Raw genomic sequence first — 22,510 nt, 5'->3', positions numbered from 1 at the left:
CTTGGTTGAGTAATGTTGCTAACCTAAATCATACATCATAAATATAATTTTTGTCTATCGATGTATCTATAACTTTCTGTGAATTACTTTGAGTGCTGTTGTGCTCATTTGTTTTGATTATTACACGATTCTCTGTCACTCAGACAGGCTGCGAGAGCCTCATCTGGCTGACATAAAAATAGTATCAATCACCATTTACACTGAATGCAATAAAATCACAATCATTTCCGCGCAAACATTTTTGGTGGCTAAATTTCAGTGCTTTCTTGGATATTTTTTGTTATTGACATTTTAATCAGGCTTCTTGTCTGGTCGGGCAAGAAAATTCTCTTTCATTAGTCCCTTTAAAAAATAAATAAAATCAACTTATGCCAGGTGAGTTAATCGAGCCCTGTGGTTCCCCCATGTTGAACTTTAATTTTGATTTTACTTAAGATACAGATTAGTCAGACATTATTTTCTATCTAAAGGAAGGCCGACAGATCTACACAGATAAATATACATGCTTTCTAAAATAAAATGAGAAAAATCATCTGCCTATAAGAAAATAAATGTCAAGTTTATGTATTTTACAAAGCAGTGAGAAGCTCTTTAAATGAACTAGGCAAATATAATAAAAAAATTTAATCAACAATGACTAACTGTATAACTTCCACTTCAGCATATCTGCTTGTGAACTACATACACTGAACACAAGCATGCATCGACATCCGGCTTAATGGTTAACCTGCCCCAACAATGCTAAACAAGGAAATGGGACATGCTACGCTTTTCCACAGCAGTAACTTCACAGGCGGTATGAAGCGTCTCTAATTGCCTGGACACATCAATCCAGAACGTCCTCAAAAGATGCCACCTCTCGTGCTCATACAAGCAACTTAAGCTGATAAACCCTTTCATTTCTTCCAGCCTCGGGATCAATTCCCCCTCAGTTTCAAAGGCTGCAGAGAAAATGATTAATCAAAACAGCGTTAACGGCCATCCACAAAGTCACACAGACTCCCCACTGTTCGCTCTCAGCAGGACGCGACCGCCGACTATTGCGGCAGCTCTCATGGAAAAAGCCTGTAAATCCTTTGCTTCATTTACAACAGAAACTATTACGCAAAATTCATGCAAAATTATTTCTGGAATACCAGATGAATCCATTTTCCAGTTTACCACAAACCAGAAATGCTGAATAAATGATTGCATGGTAATGCCAGAAAAAGTTATATTTTATTCAGAATTCATTTTAGCAAGCAGCATGTTTATGTTAATACTCGACTGGGCTAAATATGATAACTTTGTGATTCATAGCAAAATGTTAATACAGCCATATTCATACATTTTTTACATCATTTAGAACTGGAATATAATAAAATATTTAAATGTAAAAAAATATTTCTTATTATTATTATTATCTGAATATTAGTGGCACATGAATCTAAAGTGCTTTAGGCATACAATTATGTGTTTGGAAACTATCATTTCTCAGTGTTACTTCATGATCCTCAATCCAGCAACTCCTCAATAGAACAACAGCTGGAGGGAGACAATTCATCTCCTGCAGCCCATTATTTCAAGCTTGTGAAACACATTTGGTAGTTTTCAAGCCCTGTTTACACACACAGTAAGTTTATTCAGCATAACTTTAAAAAAAATCTAAAATCAAATTACAAATGGGCATACTGAAATTTATAAAATATGTATTTGTTTCTTCATCAGAACAGATTTGGAGAAATTTAGCATTTCATCACTTGATCAACAGTGGATCACATTAATAACATCACGTGAGGTGAAAAGCTATGCATTTATAATAAACAAAATGTTCAAACTGTTGCTGCCCGAATATATATGTCAGTGGATTGTAATGTGAGAGGAAAACAGGGTATTGACATTTTTTTACTAGAGGAAGTGTTGGACAAACTTTTAAAGTTAAAACATCCTGATGGATTTGTTTCTTATAAACACACAGCTCTTCACTTGACAAGATGTTAATTGATGGACTGGAGTCATGTCGCTTGTGGATTATTGTGATGTTTTTATCAGCTGTTTGGACTCTAATTCTGATGGCACCCATTCACTGCAGTGGTTGGCGAGCAAGAGATGCTAAATTTCTCCAAATCTGTTGCAATGAAGAAACAATCTCATCTACATCTTGGCTGACCTTGGCTGTTCATTATTGGGTGAACTATTCCTTTTAATGCCTTGACAAATATGATATTTCATTTTGAAGTGCTTCAAAAACTGCTTCGATCATTGACGCTCATTTCCATAAAGTCAAACTTTTCTCAACTTTTTGAAGACTCCATGTCGATGGAGATCAACAACTCTCATCGAAATTGAACAACTTTCTGTCATTCACTGTGATCGCCTCTTCGACTCACCCAGAATACCCTTAAACAACCTTCTACTAAAACTCTCTGTTCCTAACTTTTCATTTTAGCACACACTTACGGCCCTGCATTCTGGAAATTCTTCGTCGTTTCCCACAATTCAATCACAAGACACCAATTGTCAAGTACTGAAAGCTCACAGTTCCAAACCACACTGCAAGAAAACTCAATTATGAGGCTCTTGCTCGGCTGTGCCAACACACAGTAACGATAGCCCTGCATTCATGTGGAATTCGATAACATCAATCCCAAAGAAACAAGATGCACTACACAAGAGGATTTGCATTGCTTTCTTTTGCTTCAAAAATAAAGAGGATTTTCCCAAAGAGAGCTCAGGACAGTGGATTTTTGAGTGCGTAATGGGCGCACAAGCCACAAGGATTGTATGACATCCTTTGTCGAAACACCAGACACATAATAAGGTCAATAAAAAGCAGATGGAATTTTATTTGACACGATACAGCAAAAGCAGCCAGCGGGAAATACTTCCAGGTTCCAGCGGCTGCAAGCACTTTCTGCACAAATGTCAAAAACACATTTGCAGATGATATACTAATAAAAAGGGGAAAAAAGCAATGACAGAGTGTGGAAACATGCTTTAATCTTTTCGTTTATTGGAAAGTTTTGTACTCGGACACTGAAACATTATAAAACGGAGATAATTTCAGGGTCAGTGGCACGATGTCCCATTTCCCCCATGCTTCACATCTGTTAAAGCTAATGTACATGCTGTAGGGCAGCACTCCGGTCCTGTTATTATCCACACCTGCACCTTTAATCAATCAACAGCTTTCGGTCTGCACATAAAGCCCCTCCAACCATTAAAGCTGAAACAGGAGAAGCGTGCAGGACTAGCAATAACCCCTAGCAAATAAAACCCACACAAACAGACTTATAGCCTTCGGAAGCTAGCACTCAATATCTTCAGTTTATTGGCTGAGTTTCAACAGCACATGAATGCAAGGAACATTTGGTATTATGATACAGAGGCATGACAAAGACAACTTACTCTGATTCCGTTAGATATAGTCACACTACTACATAACCAGATTGAAAAATTTACTTTACCATGAGTGTGCCCATCAGCCTCATTGAAGAATGAAGAATTTTTCAACTCAAATATAGGCTCTAACCCAACTCACCATATTGGCTACAGTAAATGTGAAATTTAACAGACACATTTTCCCATAAATACATATATAGAAAAATTACTCTGCCTCACTAATTAAGCAATTTTTGTACAGCTAGTCAATAACACAAGTGTGAGCAATTCCTGATAGGTTTGATTACTGTATTGTCTTTGCATTCACACTGTCTCTTTTGATAAAGTGGATAGAATCTGGATTATGACCCTTTTGGAGACCATTGCAAACAAGCAATATATATATATATATATATATATATATATATATATATATATATATATATATATATATATATATATATATATATATATATATATATATATATATATATATATACACACACACACACACACACACACATACACACACACACCCCTCAAACCAGAAAAATAGGTTGAAAAACGTTTTTAAGTTTTAATATTTTATTTTTTATTTTAAAGAAATAAATACTTTTAATTAGCAAGTATGCATTCAGTGAAAAAAGTGACAAAAAAATGAAGAATTTTCTATTTCATTATCCAGTATTGTTCTTCTGAACTGTTTTATTCAAGAATCCCCCCCAAAAAAATCATAGTTTCTACTGCCAGATAGAATGACAGACAGATAGAACGACAGACAGACAAACAGATAGATAGACAGACAGATAGACATACAGACAGACAGACAGAGCGATGGACAGACAGACAGATAGAATGACAGACAGACAGACAGATAGATAGATAGAACGACGGACAGACAGACACACAGACAGAGACAGATAGAATGACAGACAGACAGACAGATAAAATGATGGACAGACAGACACACAGACAGAGAGACAGATAGAATGACAGACAGACAGAAAGACAGACAGATAGATAGACAGACAGACAGATAAAATGATGGACAGACAGACACACAGACAGAGAGACAGATAGAATGACAGACAGATAGAACGACGGACAGACAGACACACAGACAGACAGATAGATAGATCAAAAAATAAATAAACCACTGACAGCCATGAACGCCCAAGAAGATTGGGACGGACAGTCAAATAAGCTTCTAAATATAATATTTTACTTCAACAAAATCACAACATGGTTTCTAAAAACCATTGTTTCGAATTCCTTTTTGTCAAATGAATATGAGAAACATGTTGCCTACAAAAGTACCTGCCACTGTGACAAAATTGCATTTAGCTGGAGTTAATTTCCACGCTGTACACGGCTTAGCAGCTTCCCTCCAAATCTAACATCTGTCTAAGTCAACAGGAGCAAAGCCCAGCAAAGCTGGTGGAGACCGACTGACACAGAGGATTCACTTCAGGTCAGAGCGGGTCCCTCAGAGGTGAAGGGACAAGCAGAACCATCCGGATCGAGGGGTCACTCTAATGACTTCAAAAGCACTTATCGGCTATAATCCACTTGAGATGAAGCGATTTGAAAGATTTGGCGAGGCCCCAAATCTTCCCACTTAGCACAGACGAAACACGGTCCCGGTTCATTCCCCAGGCTATGTGCCAGAGTTCGTGCACTATGGTTATATAACGTTTCATCAACCCCCATGACTCACTTTGGTTCTTGTTAATCACAAATGTACTCCAGTTTTTATAGCTTTGGGCATCTCTGACAAGAAAAAGGCCAACTAGATTAATACTTTGAGGAAATTTAGCAGAGGGTAAACTATAATAAAACCCTTAATTACATATTTCCACTGTTGGGTCGTTTGATCTCAAGGCCAGAAAATGAAGATCCTCAACCAAGGCGTCAAGACCCTTAATTAAAACGTCAGTGGTTTTGGAGTTCTAAGATATTCACTCTCTTTTGCCTCAACTTCCATTTCCTCCAGCAGAATGATGGCTGGAAACAGGCAATACTTGAAAAAAAAATTAATAATAATAATAATAATAATAATATTTTTTGTATATTAAAACAGTACAAGAAAGCTCTTCACATCTCAAAATTGACTGGGCTGCACAGAGTTGTATTTAAATGTGTTTAACTTAATAAATGAATAAACAACATGGTAAATATGTTTAACAGAATAATTAAACAAATACATAAAACCTTGTTTAAGAAAAATAAATACATAAAAATTAATAGCTTAAATATTTAACAAAATATATAAAAAAACATCTGTTTATTGTTTATTAAAAAAAAATGCAAAACTTGAAATTAGCTTAAACTTTTGCATTTATTAATGAAAAATAAAAAGTTGTTTACTTATTAACGTATTTATTTTGTTGAACATTAAACTTAGATATGATCACTTTAATAAAAAAAGTTACTGTTTACTTTCAATATGATGAAGAAAATAATTGTGAAACATACTATTCATTTAAATGTTTAAATTAAAAATTAAGTTGTTTACTAAAAATATTAACTTGTTATTATTTTGTTAAACATTAAACAGATATGTTTAAACAAATAAATAAAAAAGTTAATGTCTACTTAAATGTAACAAAATAATAACGTAAAAGTTAATTAACTTAAACTTTTTTAAACAAATAAAAAAATAAATAAGTTATGTTTACTTAAAATATAAGCTCACGTATTTATTTTATTAAAGCTATTTAACTTAAGTTCAAATAAATAAATAGAAGTTAATACTTACATAAATATCTTTAACAAAATACATAAATATTTATAATTACACAAAAATGTTGAAAATGTTTAGCTGTCTTTATACTTCAGCGTGGTGGGAACAGAATATTACGGGGTCCCAAAAGTTCCCTGGTGTCTGCTATGGACTCATTTTGGTACGATAATGGTATGGACAAAAATTTTAACCTCAGCTTTTTCAAAAATATCTTCATTTTTGGTGTTTCACCGAAGAAATATGACAAATAGCAAAGTGAAACCAAGAAGAATGTCATTCTAGTAAATGTTAGCAACAGGTTGAGTCTGATTCCACAGCAACACTGTGATAGGATTTCTCACTTTGTGGTAAAAAGAAAAAAAGAAAAAAAGAACCAAGTTCATTTCTCCACGTACACTCAAGTCAACAGCAGATTCACAGCAGGGTCGGGGCCAGTTTGTGAGGGTGCCAGACTGCAAGGAAAGACAGTCGACATGTTTGTGCTGCCCTTCAACACTAAACCATCCGTCAAGCAGCCACCACACACTAGAGATCGACCGATATGGGTTTTTCTATAGCCGATGCCGATGTTTAGAGGTCAGGGTCAGCCGATGGCTGATATGTGATGCCGATTTTAAGGGCCGATATCTTGGAGTTTTCCCCTTGATTTGCATGCTAAAATGTCACACTAATAATAAGTGGATGCACAACACATTTTTTCTAAACCTATCATAATTTATTGAGCACTGATGTGTGTGTGTGTGTGTGTGTGTCAATCATTTACATAAAAGTTTTAGAGCATTTACATGTATCAAGTAGAATTTTTCAAGTTTGTTGGAACATAAATGTAAACTTAAATATACATTTAAATAAATACAATTTTAGAAATAAAAATCAATTAAACTGAAAAATATAAAAAAATAAATATATAAAAAATAAATAACAGTAGTGCTGCGAAGACACTAGCAACCAGCAACATTTGTGTTTGGTATAAATGACACAGAACATCTAAAGTGCATTCTAATTTTGAACTTACATCGCAGTCTGTTCATTATTAAAATAAAGTAGAGTCAACCAAACATTTAAAAAGTTACACTGGTCAGTTTAAATACACCCTATACCGGTCCTCTCTGCTGTTATGCCAAGGACGTTTTTGCTCATGTGAAGAGGATGATTTTTTCCATCTAGTTTACATTAAAATAAATATTATAGTTTAACATTCGATACATTGCGAATATGGAAACATTTCGATATGTGCAGAACAAGACGTGAGCAATAACCTCCAAATACATCTAGTCAAACCCGCGCTCGCTCGTCCTCGTATATCTTCTTTTTAACATAATAATAAGGACTTCTCATCTCCCAGTCTGCTGTGATGAAGTGAGCAGTTATCGTCACAGAGCTCTCCGTCCCCCTGGACGTCCACCCGTCTGTCGTGAGCGCAACAGAGGATGATCGGGATAGCTCATCCACAACTTTTTTTTTCTCCTGTTCATAAAGATCTGGCACAATCTTTTCACTCTAACCTCTTTCCTTCATCATTATATCTGACAGGCAAGCCAAAATGCGCGGGGCGTTCAAGCTCCTCCGCTCGGCATTATCACTGAGTGTGGACTGAACATGCGCAACTTTTTTTTTTTTTCATAAATCAATCCGCGGGTCGCGCGTATGCCGAACTGAAGATATTGATCGGAACGGATCACGGATCAATGATGATCCGTTGCACCACTACTATAGTGTCATTTGAAAACATTGCAGTTGCATTTCAAAATACAACAACAAGCACCACGAAACCATTTAAAGAGGCGCATTCAGCGGTCTCCTTGACAGAAAACATTCAGCAAAGTAAAATGATCTCAAACGTATGGCGCACTCTCTTCATTTTATCAAACGATCATAATCACATTTATTCATTTTACAGTCCTGCTACTAGCATTTTATTCATACTAAAACCCCTTTAATTCAGGTGAGAAAGCTTTTTTTCCAAGTGGCTTTTGCACATAATAATAATACTGCTGCAGACGCATTTTGCAGCATTAAGGTTATTACTTGATCGTTAATTTAAACGACGATCGATCATGAAAATTATCAAATATTGACATCCCTAAATACAAATGAGTTGGAGGGAAAACTGGTTATTGTCTGCATCAAACCATGCTTCCGAACAAATGTCATTCACCGTTCTGGGCAGCTGCAGGACAGCTGTCTCTCCGAGCGCGGTGCTGTCTGTGAGCGGGGCGGAGTAACGGAGCCCTCAATCACCCTGCAGTGTTTGTAAGAGCTGACAACTTCTCCACCCCATTTACAGAGTGAAATTCTTTGACTACCTTTATCTCGCAGGTCTGTTTTTGAATCTTCCAAAAGTTTTGGCTCTGGGTGCTTCACATGCAGTGGCTGCAGCAGCACTTTCCACCGCGCCAATAACGCGGGGCTGCCCGCCGACGTGCCTGACTTTAAATCGGCGCTACTAAACACGGATATCGGCCGATGCCGATATATTAAAAAATGACAAATATCGGCCCGATATATCGGCCGAGCGATATATCGGTCGACCTCTACCACACACCATCACTGAATCACTGACACAGACTCAATGAGATAACGGCACATTGTGGGAACACAGCCATAGACGGATGTCCAAGCACTACAGGATGATTCCACATTAAAGCGGTCCTCAAACATGCTGGGATGGGTACAGTCAATGTCTCTGGTTCAGCTGCATCTGATACTTATTTCATCCACATAAAAGAGTCATTTGTGCATCTTTTCAACAATCTTCTCCCATGACAGTATGCTCACTTCTGAGGAACAGAGAAATGAAAGTCTCAAGCATCAATCAAAAAAAAAAAAAAAAGGAAGGGAATAAGAATCAATCACCGCTAAAGTTTCCAGGCACTCTGGAGTTATTACATGACACAATGAAAGATGAGAGAGGAGTGTTAAATAACACGCAGTGTCTACCAAATTAAACTTTTTTTGGCAATATGAGCACAGTGTGACTCCATAGCTCTGTTGTACTGAAGCTCAGAAGTTAACTTATAAATAATAAATGTATTTCCCTCAAGTTTTTCTCACAAGCTGCTCAGACTTGAAACATGTTTTGCAAATACACAAAGAATGAAGCTGCTTTCCAGCATTGCTACAAGAGGCGCCATATTAAGCATTCCTAGCATAAATTGTCTTTTTTATGATTTTCTTGGTAAAGTCGATGACTGGCATGTCAAATGATCAAAAGTGAGAATAAAAATACTTCTAATGCTACAAAAAAAAGATTTTTTCAAATAGATATTTCAAATAAGTGCTGTTCTTTTGAACTTTCTATTCAAAGATCAATGGTTTTGCACAAAAACAATATGTAAGAAATAATAAATTTCTTATATTATCTTCAGCATATTAAAAAAAACTTTTTTAGGATAATGTGACTGGAATAATGATGCTGAAAACTCTGATTTGCATAAATTGCATTTTAAAACCTATTCAAAAAGAAAAAAAAAATCAGTTGTAATAATATTTCACAATATTAAACTTTTTATTGTATGAGTGTGACTGCAGACTCTAAATGAACCTGGTAATAAATCTGGCTCAATTAATTGTTCCAGATTTTAATCAGATGTTGTGTTGAAGATGAAATCTGCACATTTCTGTGAGGTTCATCTCGGTTTCCTGGCAAATATTGTACCCTTGCAAAAGAAATACCTGTTTCAGTCAATCTGGACTATCATCTGAAACTTGTACTTGGAAGACAAACTTGTCCATGGTCATATCCCGACAGCTATTGTTTTATTTTCCCTCTACAAACTGCTGGGAACAGGATGGTCTCACATTGCCTGTGATTAAGCCCTTTTCCCTGGCTGTCCTGTCCCTGCCTGTTTTCTAGTCTCAATAGGTAACTAAAAACCTAAGAAACCAGTCCTCCACTAAGATTCACCACGTCCACACTCCCATTGTAACCATTCACAACATTACACTACTTCCTTAGAGAAAGACACAATGGAGACTGAAAAGAGGTGTAAATCTTGTCTGTTGTGGCAAGCTCTGCAGAGTCTCGCTAGCAACTAAACACACACATATGTAGGTTCAACAGGGTCACAGACAGACATTCACACTTCTCTGTGTGTAACAGCAAAGACAACAAAATACCCAAGACATGGCACTATGGGGAAAAATGCAATGCTCAATATGGCCACTCAATCGCAGGAAGCCCTGTCTTGACGAAAGAGCCTATTGCTAATAGGTAAAGTCAGCGCATCACTGCAGCTACCATTAGAAACAGTCAGCATTCTGAGATGTGCTCTTAAGACTGAACATGCGCACTGGCTGATCCAGCCTGAAAAATAAGCTTTTAATAACTCTATTTGAGCAAAAGTAACAACATTTATGACAGTTGTTGTCAAATTTCTTTGGCGATTTCAAAAATGAAATTGCTTTCCCATTCAAAGAGATAGGAGTTGCACTTGCATGCCGAGAGGCATTTCAAAGATGGCCATTGAGTGGGATGACTTGTCTTAAAAGGACTTAGGTAACTGCCAGTGTAACTCAAGGCTACGTTAACATGACATTTACATTACCATTGCTGCGATTTAACGTAAATTAAAAAAAGTTAAACCTAGTTTAAGAGTAAAGTATTTTAAGTATTGATTTTTTTATTAGGGATGCACGATAATATCGGCACAACATCGGTATGAATATTTCTGCCGATGAGCCAAACCGATATTCTCCAAATGAATTAATTGACCTGTTTTTCAGGTGTGAATGTCTGTCTACATTTGTAAAATAATACATTTATGGTAGAATCAGTACAGAAGAGATACATGGATTTCTATTCAGTAAAATAAAAGTTTAAATATATCAGGCGAAAATGTTTATATATATCGGTATCGGTATAGGCCAAAATTATTTTGAAAATATCGGCATATCGAATATCGGCCAAAATCCAATATCGTGCATCCCTATTTTTTATTATTTATTTTGTATTAATTAGGGGTGGTGAATGGACGAGTATGAATGATATGGACGAGTATGAATCGATTATTAAATTTTCAAAAATCGATTTTTTTTTTTTTTTTTTTTTGCACTATTTTATTTTGTAAAAAAAAATTATACCGGGAGTTGAACGTCACGAACGCGCCCAGTTCCAGTTAGCAAGAAGCCAGAACAGGTGTGTAAAATGGAAAAACCAGGAGCGAGCAACCAACCGAACCACCCAGCTCCATCTGGGCTCAAAGCAAGCGTGTGGATTTATTTTGGTTTTCATGGCAGGAGCTCTAACCCTCTTGGCGCCATGGTCGAGTTTACTCGACAAGATACGGCACTGAATAAAACGGCCGATTTTGTCAAATAGGGTGTCAAATTTCACGCGACCTCCCCTGCACCAGATAGCAGACATGTAATACTATATCTCTGACTCAAAAAAACATAATGCTCCTTAACAAAATATTCGAGAGCGCATTGAATCAGTGCGAAAAAAAAGCGGAGCTACTGTGAGAGTGAGCCATTTTATCTTACCAATGTTGTCAACGTCAGCGAGTATTGGCATTAGATTATTATTATCATTATTATTTTTATTATTATCTAATGGCATCAATAAGGCTTCAATAAACCCGCAATGAAGTGTTGGGACTTCTATTCGCGGACACTGATTCTGAAGGGGAATATCTGTATCCAGAAGATGACGGTGATATTGAAAGTGAAAGTACACCAAGCACAAACGGTGAATCCTTTGCCCAATGTAAATGGTCCTTTGCCAAATGTCAGAGGTGTGAACAATGTTTGCAGGGGTCGGAGTGTTCATTGCGAAATTAGCAGGCGTGTTAGTGTAGCGGGGACGAAGCGGGAGATTTTTTCCGCGCTAGACATGTATATTTGTCTTCTGACCGCACCTCTCCGCAATCGCGGTGACAGTATTGTAGTGGAAACTTTGTCTAATGCCTCTGGGTATGTTAGACGAGGTCGAAGTATTCATAGGACAGTTAGGAGGCAAGGTGGGGAGTCGCAATGACCCTGACAGTAGTCCGAGCTGTGCACACTCGGCGCGTGCGCGAGGCAGATCTGGCCGCGCTGCTCACAGCAGAAGCAGAGGCGATGTGACACGGGGCATAGATTTTGAACTAAAAAGGTCTTGTCTACTTGTGTTTGTGTGTCATATGAATAATATATATGTGCCCCATACATGGAATCAGAGTGTCTGCTGCATGTAGTAAACTGAAAATCCCAACCGCTACATGCATTCGGTTTGTTTCTACCATTTATTAGTAATGATTTACACAGTTTGTTTACTACTTACTGTTGTGAAATGGAAAATCAATAATCGTTAATCGAGAATCGTTAATAATCGAAAATCGACTGTAATCGAATCGGGACTTCAATAATCGTAATCGAATCGAATCGGGAAATCAGACAGATTAACCACCCCTAGTATTAATACATAACCTCACTGTATTAGGCCCCGTTCACACGGAGATGGAGCTTATCCCAATCCGATCTTTTTTTTCCTCGTCTCAAGAGATATCCGCGTCAACACGAAACCGCATAATGATGTAGTATACATGCCAGACCAGTATATGGCGCTGTAATTCTGCCACAGAGATACACTAAGAACAGAGAAGAAGACTTGGACTATGCTCATAAACCTTGTGCGTGATACACAAACGAACATGGAACAATACATTTATTAATCATGGTTAATGTTAGTTAATAAAAAGACAATCGTTCAGTGTTTGTTCATGTTTTTGTTGCTGTTACGTGACGGTTACGTTTGTTGGTGTCTGACTAGGGGGGAGACGTGGTCTGATGACGTCATCATTTCAGAAAATATACGGATTAGCCGTCCAGACGAAACCGCAAAGACAGCGTTTTCAAATGTATCCACTCTGGGACCCGGTTTCAAAAAATAGCGGTTTCACCTTACGAAAACGCCAGATCCGTGTGGACGAAACGCCTATCCGATAAAAAATGTGTGCGTATTCACAGAAACGCATCTCCGTGTGGACGGGGCCTTCATTTATAATGTAACATTATAAGCGTGACATTTGTGTCAATAATCTTCAAGCACAGGTGACTGTGGTGACAGGAGCATGGTGGGAAGAGGGCCCCCAAATCAAATTCTGCTTAGAGCCCTCAAGAAGCTCGGGCCGGCACTGTTACCTGGGATACTTTGGGGTTTGAAAAGAAAAACCATCTCAATTAACCCGAGCTCAAGGTTTCCCACAGAGCAGCATTATCAGCACACAGCGTCACTCAGCAGAGAGAAAATCTGTGTTCGTCACACTGAACCAAATGTACCGTTCACTGATAGTGAAGCCGGTATTAACACCTGCAGATAAGACTGTCTTTTTCTAGCCGCCAGTCCTGAAATCAAAGCCGCTCAGAGGGGAACGACTCTAGGATACGTGATGAACGGGGAACGCCAGGTTTTTCATCAGATCACTGATATGTGATGACAGCAGCCCTTAGCAATCTCAAAAGCTCCGAGCAGCTGTCTCTGAATCTGCAGAGACGGTGGCACAGCCAAGCTCCAGAAGGCCTCCTCCTCTTTCACTCGGATGCGAGACCGCCGGCTCTCCATTTACTTTACAATGCTGGCAGATCTGATCTAGGCTTTGGCAGTAACTAGGCCGAACTTTTAACTGATTTACGAGCAGCTTTCCCCACTCCGTCTGATGAGAGTTTCCTTGTAAGGCAGTGCCAGCACAGACTTCCCTTGATATCCTGCAGACGCCAACCACCAAACCCAACTCCTCTGACCCTTATATAAGAAACATGACTGGAAAAAAAACTAAATAAATATGCTACGGCTCACCGGCTGCAGACATTAATGATTAAGTCCAGTCAGAGGTTAAAACAGAAGTCATTAAGGGTAACCATATCCACTTAGAAATATGGTTCATTTTCAAAAGAAGAAAATTGTCAAATTTGTTTTTCTATTAAAGGACTAGTTCATCTAAAAGTTTATTTCTTACCTCATGTCATTTGTTGATGGTAACTTTCTTTCTTTCTAAAAAAAAGCAGGCATTTACAAGAATGTTTAAGCTGGACACCTGCATTCTCGAGTTTACACTTTAAAAAGTTGAAATGCATATGGATTACAATCATGCTACATGATTACATGCTATAAAGCGTAACTAAATATACTATAAATATGCTGCGGGTTATCGTATCTCTCACCAGTCTGCATGTTGTATATGTTACCAGGTCAACTCTGAATCCACAGCTTGTAAAAGAGTCGTAACATGTTCAGAAGCTTTGTTTTGGTGTGGAGGGCTTATCTCTGCATGACTGGGTAAGCAAATCTCTGGCTGATGGGAAGCAGGACAGGAGAAGTGAAGAGAAAGAGGACGACACAGTCCAGGGGATAGAGCAGATTGAAAAAAGGCAACTGAAAAGATCAGGAAATATACTTGGAATTGCATACTACCTACTATTTCTGCAGTAAATAGCATGCATACAGTGCAAATTGATGACCAAGAAAAGTAATTCACTTATTGTTCAAAAATAAATAAATGAATGGTATGCAGAATACAGTGTACATTGCACACTACTGAGTGAGTAGTAAGCTAGTATTTCATTCCAAGCACAGGCATGGTCCGAGTCTTCATGACTGCCGAGTCCTGCAGCGATACACAGAGCTGCCTCTCTTCTGCCCCAGGAGAGAGAGGGAAATGAGCCTCTTAATACCCCGCCGTACCACAACCCCAACTCTGCTCTGCAGCAGGCCAACAGCACACAGCTATTAAAGCCTTCAAAGAGCACAGACACAAAAGAGCCACTATATTCACTCTCCCATGAAGAGAGGAAGGACGATTCATCCTCATGCTGGGGCTGCAAACAGGAACGTGACATTGGCCGGTCAAAGCCTTTACGGCTCAGACTCTCTGCAGGATGCAAGATGTTATTCCTTCAAAACAAACACTCTTATCTGGATCAGCCCGAGCCATTTACATCTCCCCTTCAGAGCGAGCCAAATAAGCCTCAAGTCAAAGATCTGTAAACCACGTAACAGCAAGCTACAATGAGTTCGGATTATTTATGGCTTAATACTGTGTTACAGCTTAGACTGTGTTGCTAATGGCAAAAGCAGTTTGGCATGCAATGTAAAAGTGTTCCTAATGAGCTGAAATAAGTCACTGAATATGCTGTAATATTTATGCAAGCATATGGGGGACAAAATTGTATGAATACATTCATAAATACACTAATTATTTGAAATAATATAGAAAAAGAGAGAGTATTATTACCACCATTACAATATACATACTGTAACATATAGGAAATATATAGTGTAGGCTAAAGTGAGTGTGTGTGTGTGTGTGTGTGTGTGTGTGTGTGTGTGTGTGTGTGTGTGTGTGTGTGTGTGTACTGTAAAGGCTATATCTATAGGCTCTCTCTGTGTGTGTGTGTGTGTGTGTAGGCTATATCTATAGGCTCTATGTGTCTGTATGTGTGTGTAGGCTTTATCTATAGGCTACATCTATAGGCTCCATTTGTGTGTGTTTGTTTATATAGGCTATATCTTTAGTCTCTGTATATATTTGTGTGTGTGTAGGCTATATCTATAGGCTCTATTTGTGTGAGTGTGTGTAGTGTGTGTGTGTGTGTAGGCTATATCTATAGGCTCTATTTGTGTGAGTGTGTGTAGTGTGTGTGTGTGTGTAGGCTATATCTATAGGCTCTATTTGTGTGTGTGTGTGTGTGTGTGTGTGTGTAGGATATATGTATAGGCTCAGTGTGTGTGTGTGTGTGTGTGTATATAGGCTATATCTTTAGGCTCTGTATATATTTGTGTGTGTGTGTGTGTGTGTATATATTTATATGTAAATTGATATTATTTCTACTATTATCATCTACATCATTATATATATATATATATATATATATATATATATATACACAATAATTATTTTAATACGTATTCATTAATCATTATTATTAGTTTTCCATACAAAGAACAAAAAAAACTTTTACAAAATACTGATTCTTTGATCAGATGTTTTTATCCAGACTTACAAATGTAGAAAAACACAAGCTAACAAAGTTTAATCTAACGTAAAAACTATTATGAGAAGAGAGTGTGAAAAAACATTAAAATTAATTAAATAAAGTAATGGCATGAGATCATAATTGTGCCGAAGCAGAGATGTAGACATATACATAAATAGCTGGATGTTAAGATTATTTTAACTTCCATGACATGTTCACAACAAGGCATATTTGTAAGCTTAAGATACAAGGCAAAACATTCAATAAAACAGCAAACATGCCAAAACACAAGATTCAAAGCTTATGAAAAAACCCTCCTGCAAAGTTTGCACAACACCATGTCAGCATGTTAACAAATAAAACAATTAAAAGAAACCTAGGCCTTGCTCTTCAACAAATAATGGCATCTAAATAGGAAACTACAAGATGCATTTTCCACTGAACATCTAAACAAATCTCAACACAACACCAAACACGAATCAAAGTTGAATTATCCTTCCTTAAAACACACACACAACACCATTTTTCTCTTCTCACCACACACACCACATTTCTCAGTGTTTAATGTGTATTATTTAAACACAGCATGCAGTACAATCAGCATGGAGGCAGATTTTATCTTAAATATTCATATGGCTGCCACGGACGCCACTGTAAACCGGTATGAGCCATTAAATGCACATCATTTGCTCATCAGTGAGACGTGCCAAGGCATGCTGCAGGAGGAGGAGCTGGTGCAGGGGACCAAAATGGATACAAGCACACAGGGGCAAATCTGAGCATGATCCAAATAGTATCATCCATTAAAACAAACACTCAAACCCAAAATAAAATACTGCACTAAAATATCAACCTAAAGATGCAGCAGTAAACATACTGGGGAAAACCCCACAGTAACACACAACATTATTTAAGAGGCAATGTACGCAAAGGCAAGTTTGTGATAAATTAATTAACGTTTCTGGCAGTAATCCAAATTTAATAAAGGTTGTTTCTCATCAGTGGTATACCAGAGCTGAAATATTCACAACCACAGGATCCCATTTGAAAAAACGCAACAGGATAACTCAATCAAAAGTGCTCTGAGATGCAGTAATAATTTCCAGATTTGTTTTAATAAATGACATAAAACGGGCCTGTTAAAAATCTGCCCAACAAATGTGCTTGCAATAATGAAATGCGTTTCGTTTAGGTCTTAGCAAAAATATTTATAGACTAATAAAAGTAGTAAATATTCTAGATATATTATAACAATTTATGTGTTATTGTACAACCTTGCCATTTTCTTTTAACAATTACAAAAATATTTTGTGTAAAGAAGCATTTAGCAACTAATCATTTCTATAATTTTCTATAATAACATTTTACAGTCTAATTCTGTATTTAATGATGACTGTAATTTTAGTAAATAGGGTTATCCTGAACAATGCTTTTTCATTTCGTCTACACTAAATGTGCCTTAAAAACTAACCAGCAACCTGGCCTGCATTTTTGACTGTACAGGCAACTGCAAACAACAAAAATAAAAGTGTTTAGGTTGGCAGTCATTCAGACAATGGTTGTGTAATGGTTTAGGGTTGGTGTGTGTATATTGTGGTTTGTAAAGGATGTGTTTTCACCTTTACAGCACGCAGCAGCATACAGCCTCCAGCAGTAATAAAAAGACTCCTGCCCACAACGAATGCTTGATTATTTCCTGGGATTACAGGTAATCCATATATTGTTAAGTGGGAGTCAAATTATAAAGTTCAAGCGTGGCTGCTTTTCTTATAATCTTGTAATGAAAATATGCCAAGCTTTTTTACACTTGTAATGGCAAAGTCTGCTTTATTGTCAATTCTTCCACATGTTACGTACAGCACATACAAGAGGTACAGAATTGACAATAAAGCAGACTTTTTAGAGTTAAGGCTGAGGAATAAAAATGCATTAGATGGACGCTGGAAATGTCTTGCTACCTCTTAAAAAAAATAACTTTCAGTTTTGAAAGCAAGACTGCGGGTTTATACTACTAAAAAAGCTAGTTTAATTAGTTCCCAACCATTGAGAAAAAAATATAGTAATGAAACTGATCATTTGTCAACTGACAATAAGAGGTCAAAGGGTTTAAAATAGTAAGTTAGATCAGACTCATTTTTATCCTTTACACCTGCACACACACATACTCTTAGTACGTTTGTCGTTTAAAAAATAAAGACAATTATATTACATAATATACATTACCAGTCTTATGTCATCTATTAAATCTAGTGGCTCGTTTTACCTTTTTGTGTCGGTCTTTAAAAGGCAACGCCGGCCATTGCATCTCCTGCAAGAAGTCCTGCCACTCTTTCTGGTCCTGATCCGATGAGACGAAGACGATTTCTAATTTATCCTTGTGCTCCGACGATTTTTTAAACTTGCTGTAAAACTCGCACAGACTCGCGTTGAACTGCTTGCAGGGACCGTTTAAACTGCATCCGAAGTAGAGCCCGAGCAGAGACAGCTTGCTGCCCAGCGCGTGAACATCCACCTCGGCTTTCTCCCCGTTCACGAGCCGCTCTCCGAGCAGATTCACCAGAAACTCCGACATCGCTGCTGAGCTCTCGAAACGGACTGGCTTTGGTTTTGTCGGTTTATTCGGGCGATTTTAAGGTAAAGCCAAAGTGCTTGATGGATACCCAGGCCCTGGTGCCCAGTTTGGCAGTCCCGGAGTCGCCGCGCGGGCTCGTCGTGTGTCTCCACCGTCAGCGGTGTTGAGGAATGCGCTCCAGACGGTTATAGAGCGGCCCTCAGCGACAGCGCCGACTCCCGCTGCGAGACTTTCACGACATCTAGTGGCCAGATTGTGCAATTGCACCTCGGGATACTCGGTCCAGGGAGTCAAGCAAATCAAAATCACACCGTTTCTATCTCTTACGGAAGTCTTGTTCTATCGTGTTTTCTCGTGATATAGACATAGCGAACGTTGTTTTATTTTTACACTGATCGTTTGTTTTGTTTGATCCACTGTTGCTATAGTAACGCACGCGACGACGCGCATCTGATCGAGAGATAAACCGCGCGCTCTTACAGTATGTTGTGGATATTCCAGCAAATTTAGCTTCGCTTAGTAATTACGTCTACAATACACACAAATAAAGGCTAATCAATCACTGTTGTTGTTGTTGTTGTTTTTTCAGAGACAGTACACTAAACATTTTGTTTGTGTAATTAACATGCTTGAATGGCCAAAGCAACACCGCAAACACAGGCTTTCAGAAAGATGCAGAGCTATTCTAAATCATATATTTGTAGTTTTTAGTCATGTAGAATATGCTGTGACTGATGCTGTTTGAAAAGTATGTGTGTCTGTGTGGTTTCCTGTAGAGCATCACTGAATTAAATTTGCCTAAATACTTTACATACTGTATAAATCTCAATATACATTTAATGAATAACAAGATAAAATAAGAAACGTAACTTAGATAACTTTTGTTAAGTCGTGATCACGAGAAAACAAGAAAAAAAATTCCATGGCCTCTTTGGACTTCCGTAATCTCTGCATAAAAAGATAACTTTTTCTCTCTCTCTTTTGTATAGGTGAATATATAGAAACATTCTCAGAGTGTCAGTGCATGTCATGTTTTTTTAGGTATTCACTTCTTTCATTTCTTTGAGTTTTACCTTATTAATCCCGTCTACGTTTCAATTACAACTAAAAGCAAAAGAAAAACAACAGAAGGATGAAAACTGCACTACTTTAAGCAGAATAATGGTGTACAGGAAACTGAACCCAGATTCTGTTCAATAAACACCCATTTACTTAGCAGAAAACTGTACTGTTTGATAATAAGATAGCTCAAGTTAGGAATAACAACAAAAACGTACAATAGCTTATTAATCATATTTATTGGACAGGACAAACAGTTACACATGCAAAACTCCTTGAAAAATGTAAATAACACTTGCAGATGTTTTTTTATTCTGATTATTAACAAACAATTAAAATGGCAACAGCCATAATTCCATATCAGTTTTCATTATACATTTTTACTGAATTTGAATTGATTTCATTCTTTTAAAATGAATATTGTGTCATCATTTATTCACTCTCCTCTTGTTCCGAACCTGTATGAGTTTCATTCTTCTGCTGAATACAAAAGTATTTTTTTTATACTATGGAAGTCAATGGCTACCATCAAATGTTTACCAACATTCTTCAAAATATATTCTTTTGTGTTCAGCTCAAAGAAATTCATACAGGTTTGGAACCACTCGACGGTGAGTAAATGATGAAGATTTACATTTTTGGGCTGAACTATCCCTTAAAATTGTAGTCGGTCCCTTTTTTGAAAATCTCTAGATAGTAAACTTGAAATGTCTAGTATACAGAGTTTAATTTGCACGAATGCTTTCCAGACTTATACAGTCACCACAGAATAACTCCAGGCCACAATTTGCTTTGCGGAACATTGCAGAGCAGAAGCACAGATTACAAATGACAAAATGAATAGCAGAAAAATCATTCAAAGGAAATGTTTGATATGCTGTTGTCATCCAGCAGTACGTGACAGGACATTAATCCTCCGTGAACAACATTCGAACCAGGTCAGCCTTAAAACACTCCTCTTCAACCAGCTTCTGGGGCTTAAAACAGACAAAACATATTATATGCATTTACATTTATATCTAGACTACACTGTGGATTCATGTTTGTAGAACATTTGCGAGACGCATACAAATTTAAACTGTTAAATCCACTCATCAAAGAACATTTACTGATCTTTACCGTCCCGTAGCGCAGTAGTGTGGGTACTCCAGTCAGCTTCAGATTCTTCTTGAAGTCATTATTTGGGTTCTTCCAGCTGGCAAGAACAACAGTGAAATTAGAGGTCAACACTTAACCAATATATATATATATATATATATATATATATATATAGATATATAGATATATAGATATATATATATAGATATATATATAGATATAGATAATAAAAAAAATTATCTATATCTATATCTATATATATAAATATAGATATATATTTTTATATATCTATATCTATATATATGTATCTATATATATATATAAAATTGCTCAAAATGTACTCACCCTCAGGACATCCAAGATGCCGATGAGTTTGTTTATTCATCGGAACAGATTTGGAGAAATTTAGCATCACTTGAGCACCAATGAATCCTCTGCAGTGAATGGGTGCCGTCAGAATAAGAGTCCAAACATTACAATAATCCACACGACTTCAGTCCAACAATTAAAGTCTTACAAAGTGAATAGCTGCGTGTGAAATCCACCGACATATCAGTTTATAACTGTTTTCGCTTGTAAACTGTACTTGATCTGTGCATACTTCTCTCCTGATTCAAAGGAGATGATTTTTTTCAGTGGAGAGGACTCTTACTATAGTCTAAAGCAATGTTGTGAAGTTAAAAAAGATGATTTTGTTTCTTACAAACACACAGGTCTTCAGTTCACAAGACATGAATTGATGAACTGGATTCATGTGGATTACTTGACGATCACGGTGATGTTTTTATCAGTGGTTTGGACTCTCACTCTGATGGCACCCATTGACTGCACAGGATTCATTGGTGAGCAAGTGATGTAATGGTAAAATTTTCCAATCCTGTTCTGATGAAGAAACAAACTCAAATACATCTTGGATGGCATGATGGTTGGTACATTTTCAACTAATTTTAATTTCTTAGTGAACTATAAAATGTAATATAGGTCAAAACAATCTTGTATACTGTATGCACTGCAGCAACATACATTAAATATGTCTGTTTATATAGCCAATCTAATTATAAGAATGTTTTTGCACCTACTAAGGTCTATCTCCTACTTGGCAGTAAATGAAGACAGATCCCTCCGGCAGATAAGACAGCTCTCCTCTAACCACTGGCTCAGCTGCATGAGCGAAAAATACATAAATAAATAAATAATAAATATGTCTTTTGTGAAACAGCAGCTGCTGTATTATGGTACTGTACCTTCCACACAGTCCGGACACCAGCTCTTGCCCTGGTCATCTTTATCTCCAGAGAAGTAAGCGAATATATCTTTTCCTTTTCTTTCAGACACAGCTTTACAAAATTCCTCGTAGCCATGAACAGCAACGTTCTCGTATTTAGTCATGGTTTATTTACTATTTAGTGTTTACTAGGAATCAGTTGTTCAATGACTAAGTCCAACTCTAAATCAGCTGACTGTAAAACCTTACGATAACAGCGGTGTGTGAAGGGTGAAGAAATGCGCTTGTACTTCTGCTAAAATAAGAGTGGACTATTTTAAAATAAAAGTCTGGATTTTTTTTTAAACAGTAGTTGCACCACAACTGACCATTTCTAACACATGTATTATAACAGAAATATTATTTATTATATTTTTTACATATATAATATATTTCATATAAAATAAATTAGAATGTCATGGAAAAGTTCAGTTCAAATATTGTGTATCCTTTGTATTAA

The 22,510-nt window shown here is 37.1% G+C and overlaps 2 protein-coding genes across 2 annotated transcripts in view; both read right to left on the bottom strand.

Annotated features, from left to right (window-relative positions):
* Positions 1-18,849, bottom strand: part of LOC128029341 (nucleoredoxin) — a 79,073-nt gene extending 60,224 nt beyond the window's left edge. The window contains exon 1 of the mRNA XM_052617090.1: positions 18,321-18,849. Coding sequence (XP_052473050.1) covers positions 18,321-18,629 — 309 coding nt within the window. The 5' untranslated portion in view covers positions 18,630-18,849. The remainder of the gene's footprint in view (positions 1-18,320) is intronic.
* A 1,059-nt stretch (positions 18,850-19,908) lies between these two features.
* Positions 19,909-22,289, bottom strand: LOC128029339 (thioredoxin domain-containing protein 17). Its single transcript, XM_052617088.1, has 4 exons — positions 22,031-22,289; positions 21,866-21,947; positions 20,808-20,883; positions 19,909-20,665 (listed from the first exon to the last, which is right to left on the bottom strand). The coding sequence occupies exons 1-4, from the start codon at positions 22,173-22,175 to the stop codon at positions 20,597-20,599; spliced, it is 372 nt and encodes a 123-aa protein (XP_052473048.1). The 5' UTR covers positions 22,176-22,289; the 3' UTR covers positions 19,909-20,596.
* Between the last annotated feature and the right edge of the window lie 221 nt (positions 22,290-22,510).

The sequence above is a fragment of the Carassius gibelio genome, chromosome A15 (assembly GCF_023724105.1).
Source record: "Carassius gibelio isolate Cgi1373 ecotype wild population from Czech Republic chromosome A15, carGib1.2-hapl.c, whole genome shotgun sequence".
Lineage (NCBI taxonomy): Eukaryota > Metazoa > Chordata > Actinopteri > Cypriniformes > Cyprinidae > Carassius > Carassius gibelio.
The sequence above is the reverse complement of the archived record's forward strand: the minus strand, read 5'-3'. Positions and strand labels throughout refer to the sequence as shown.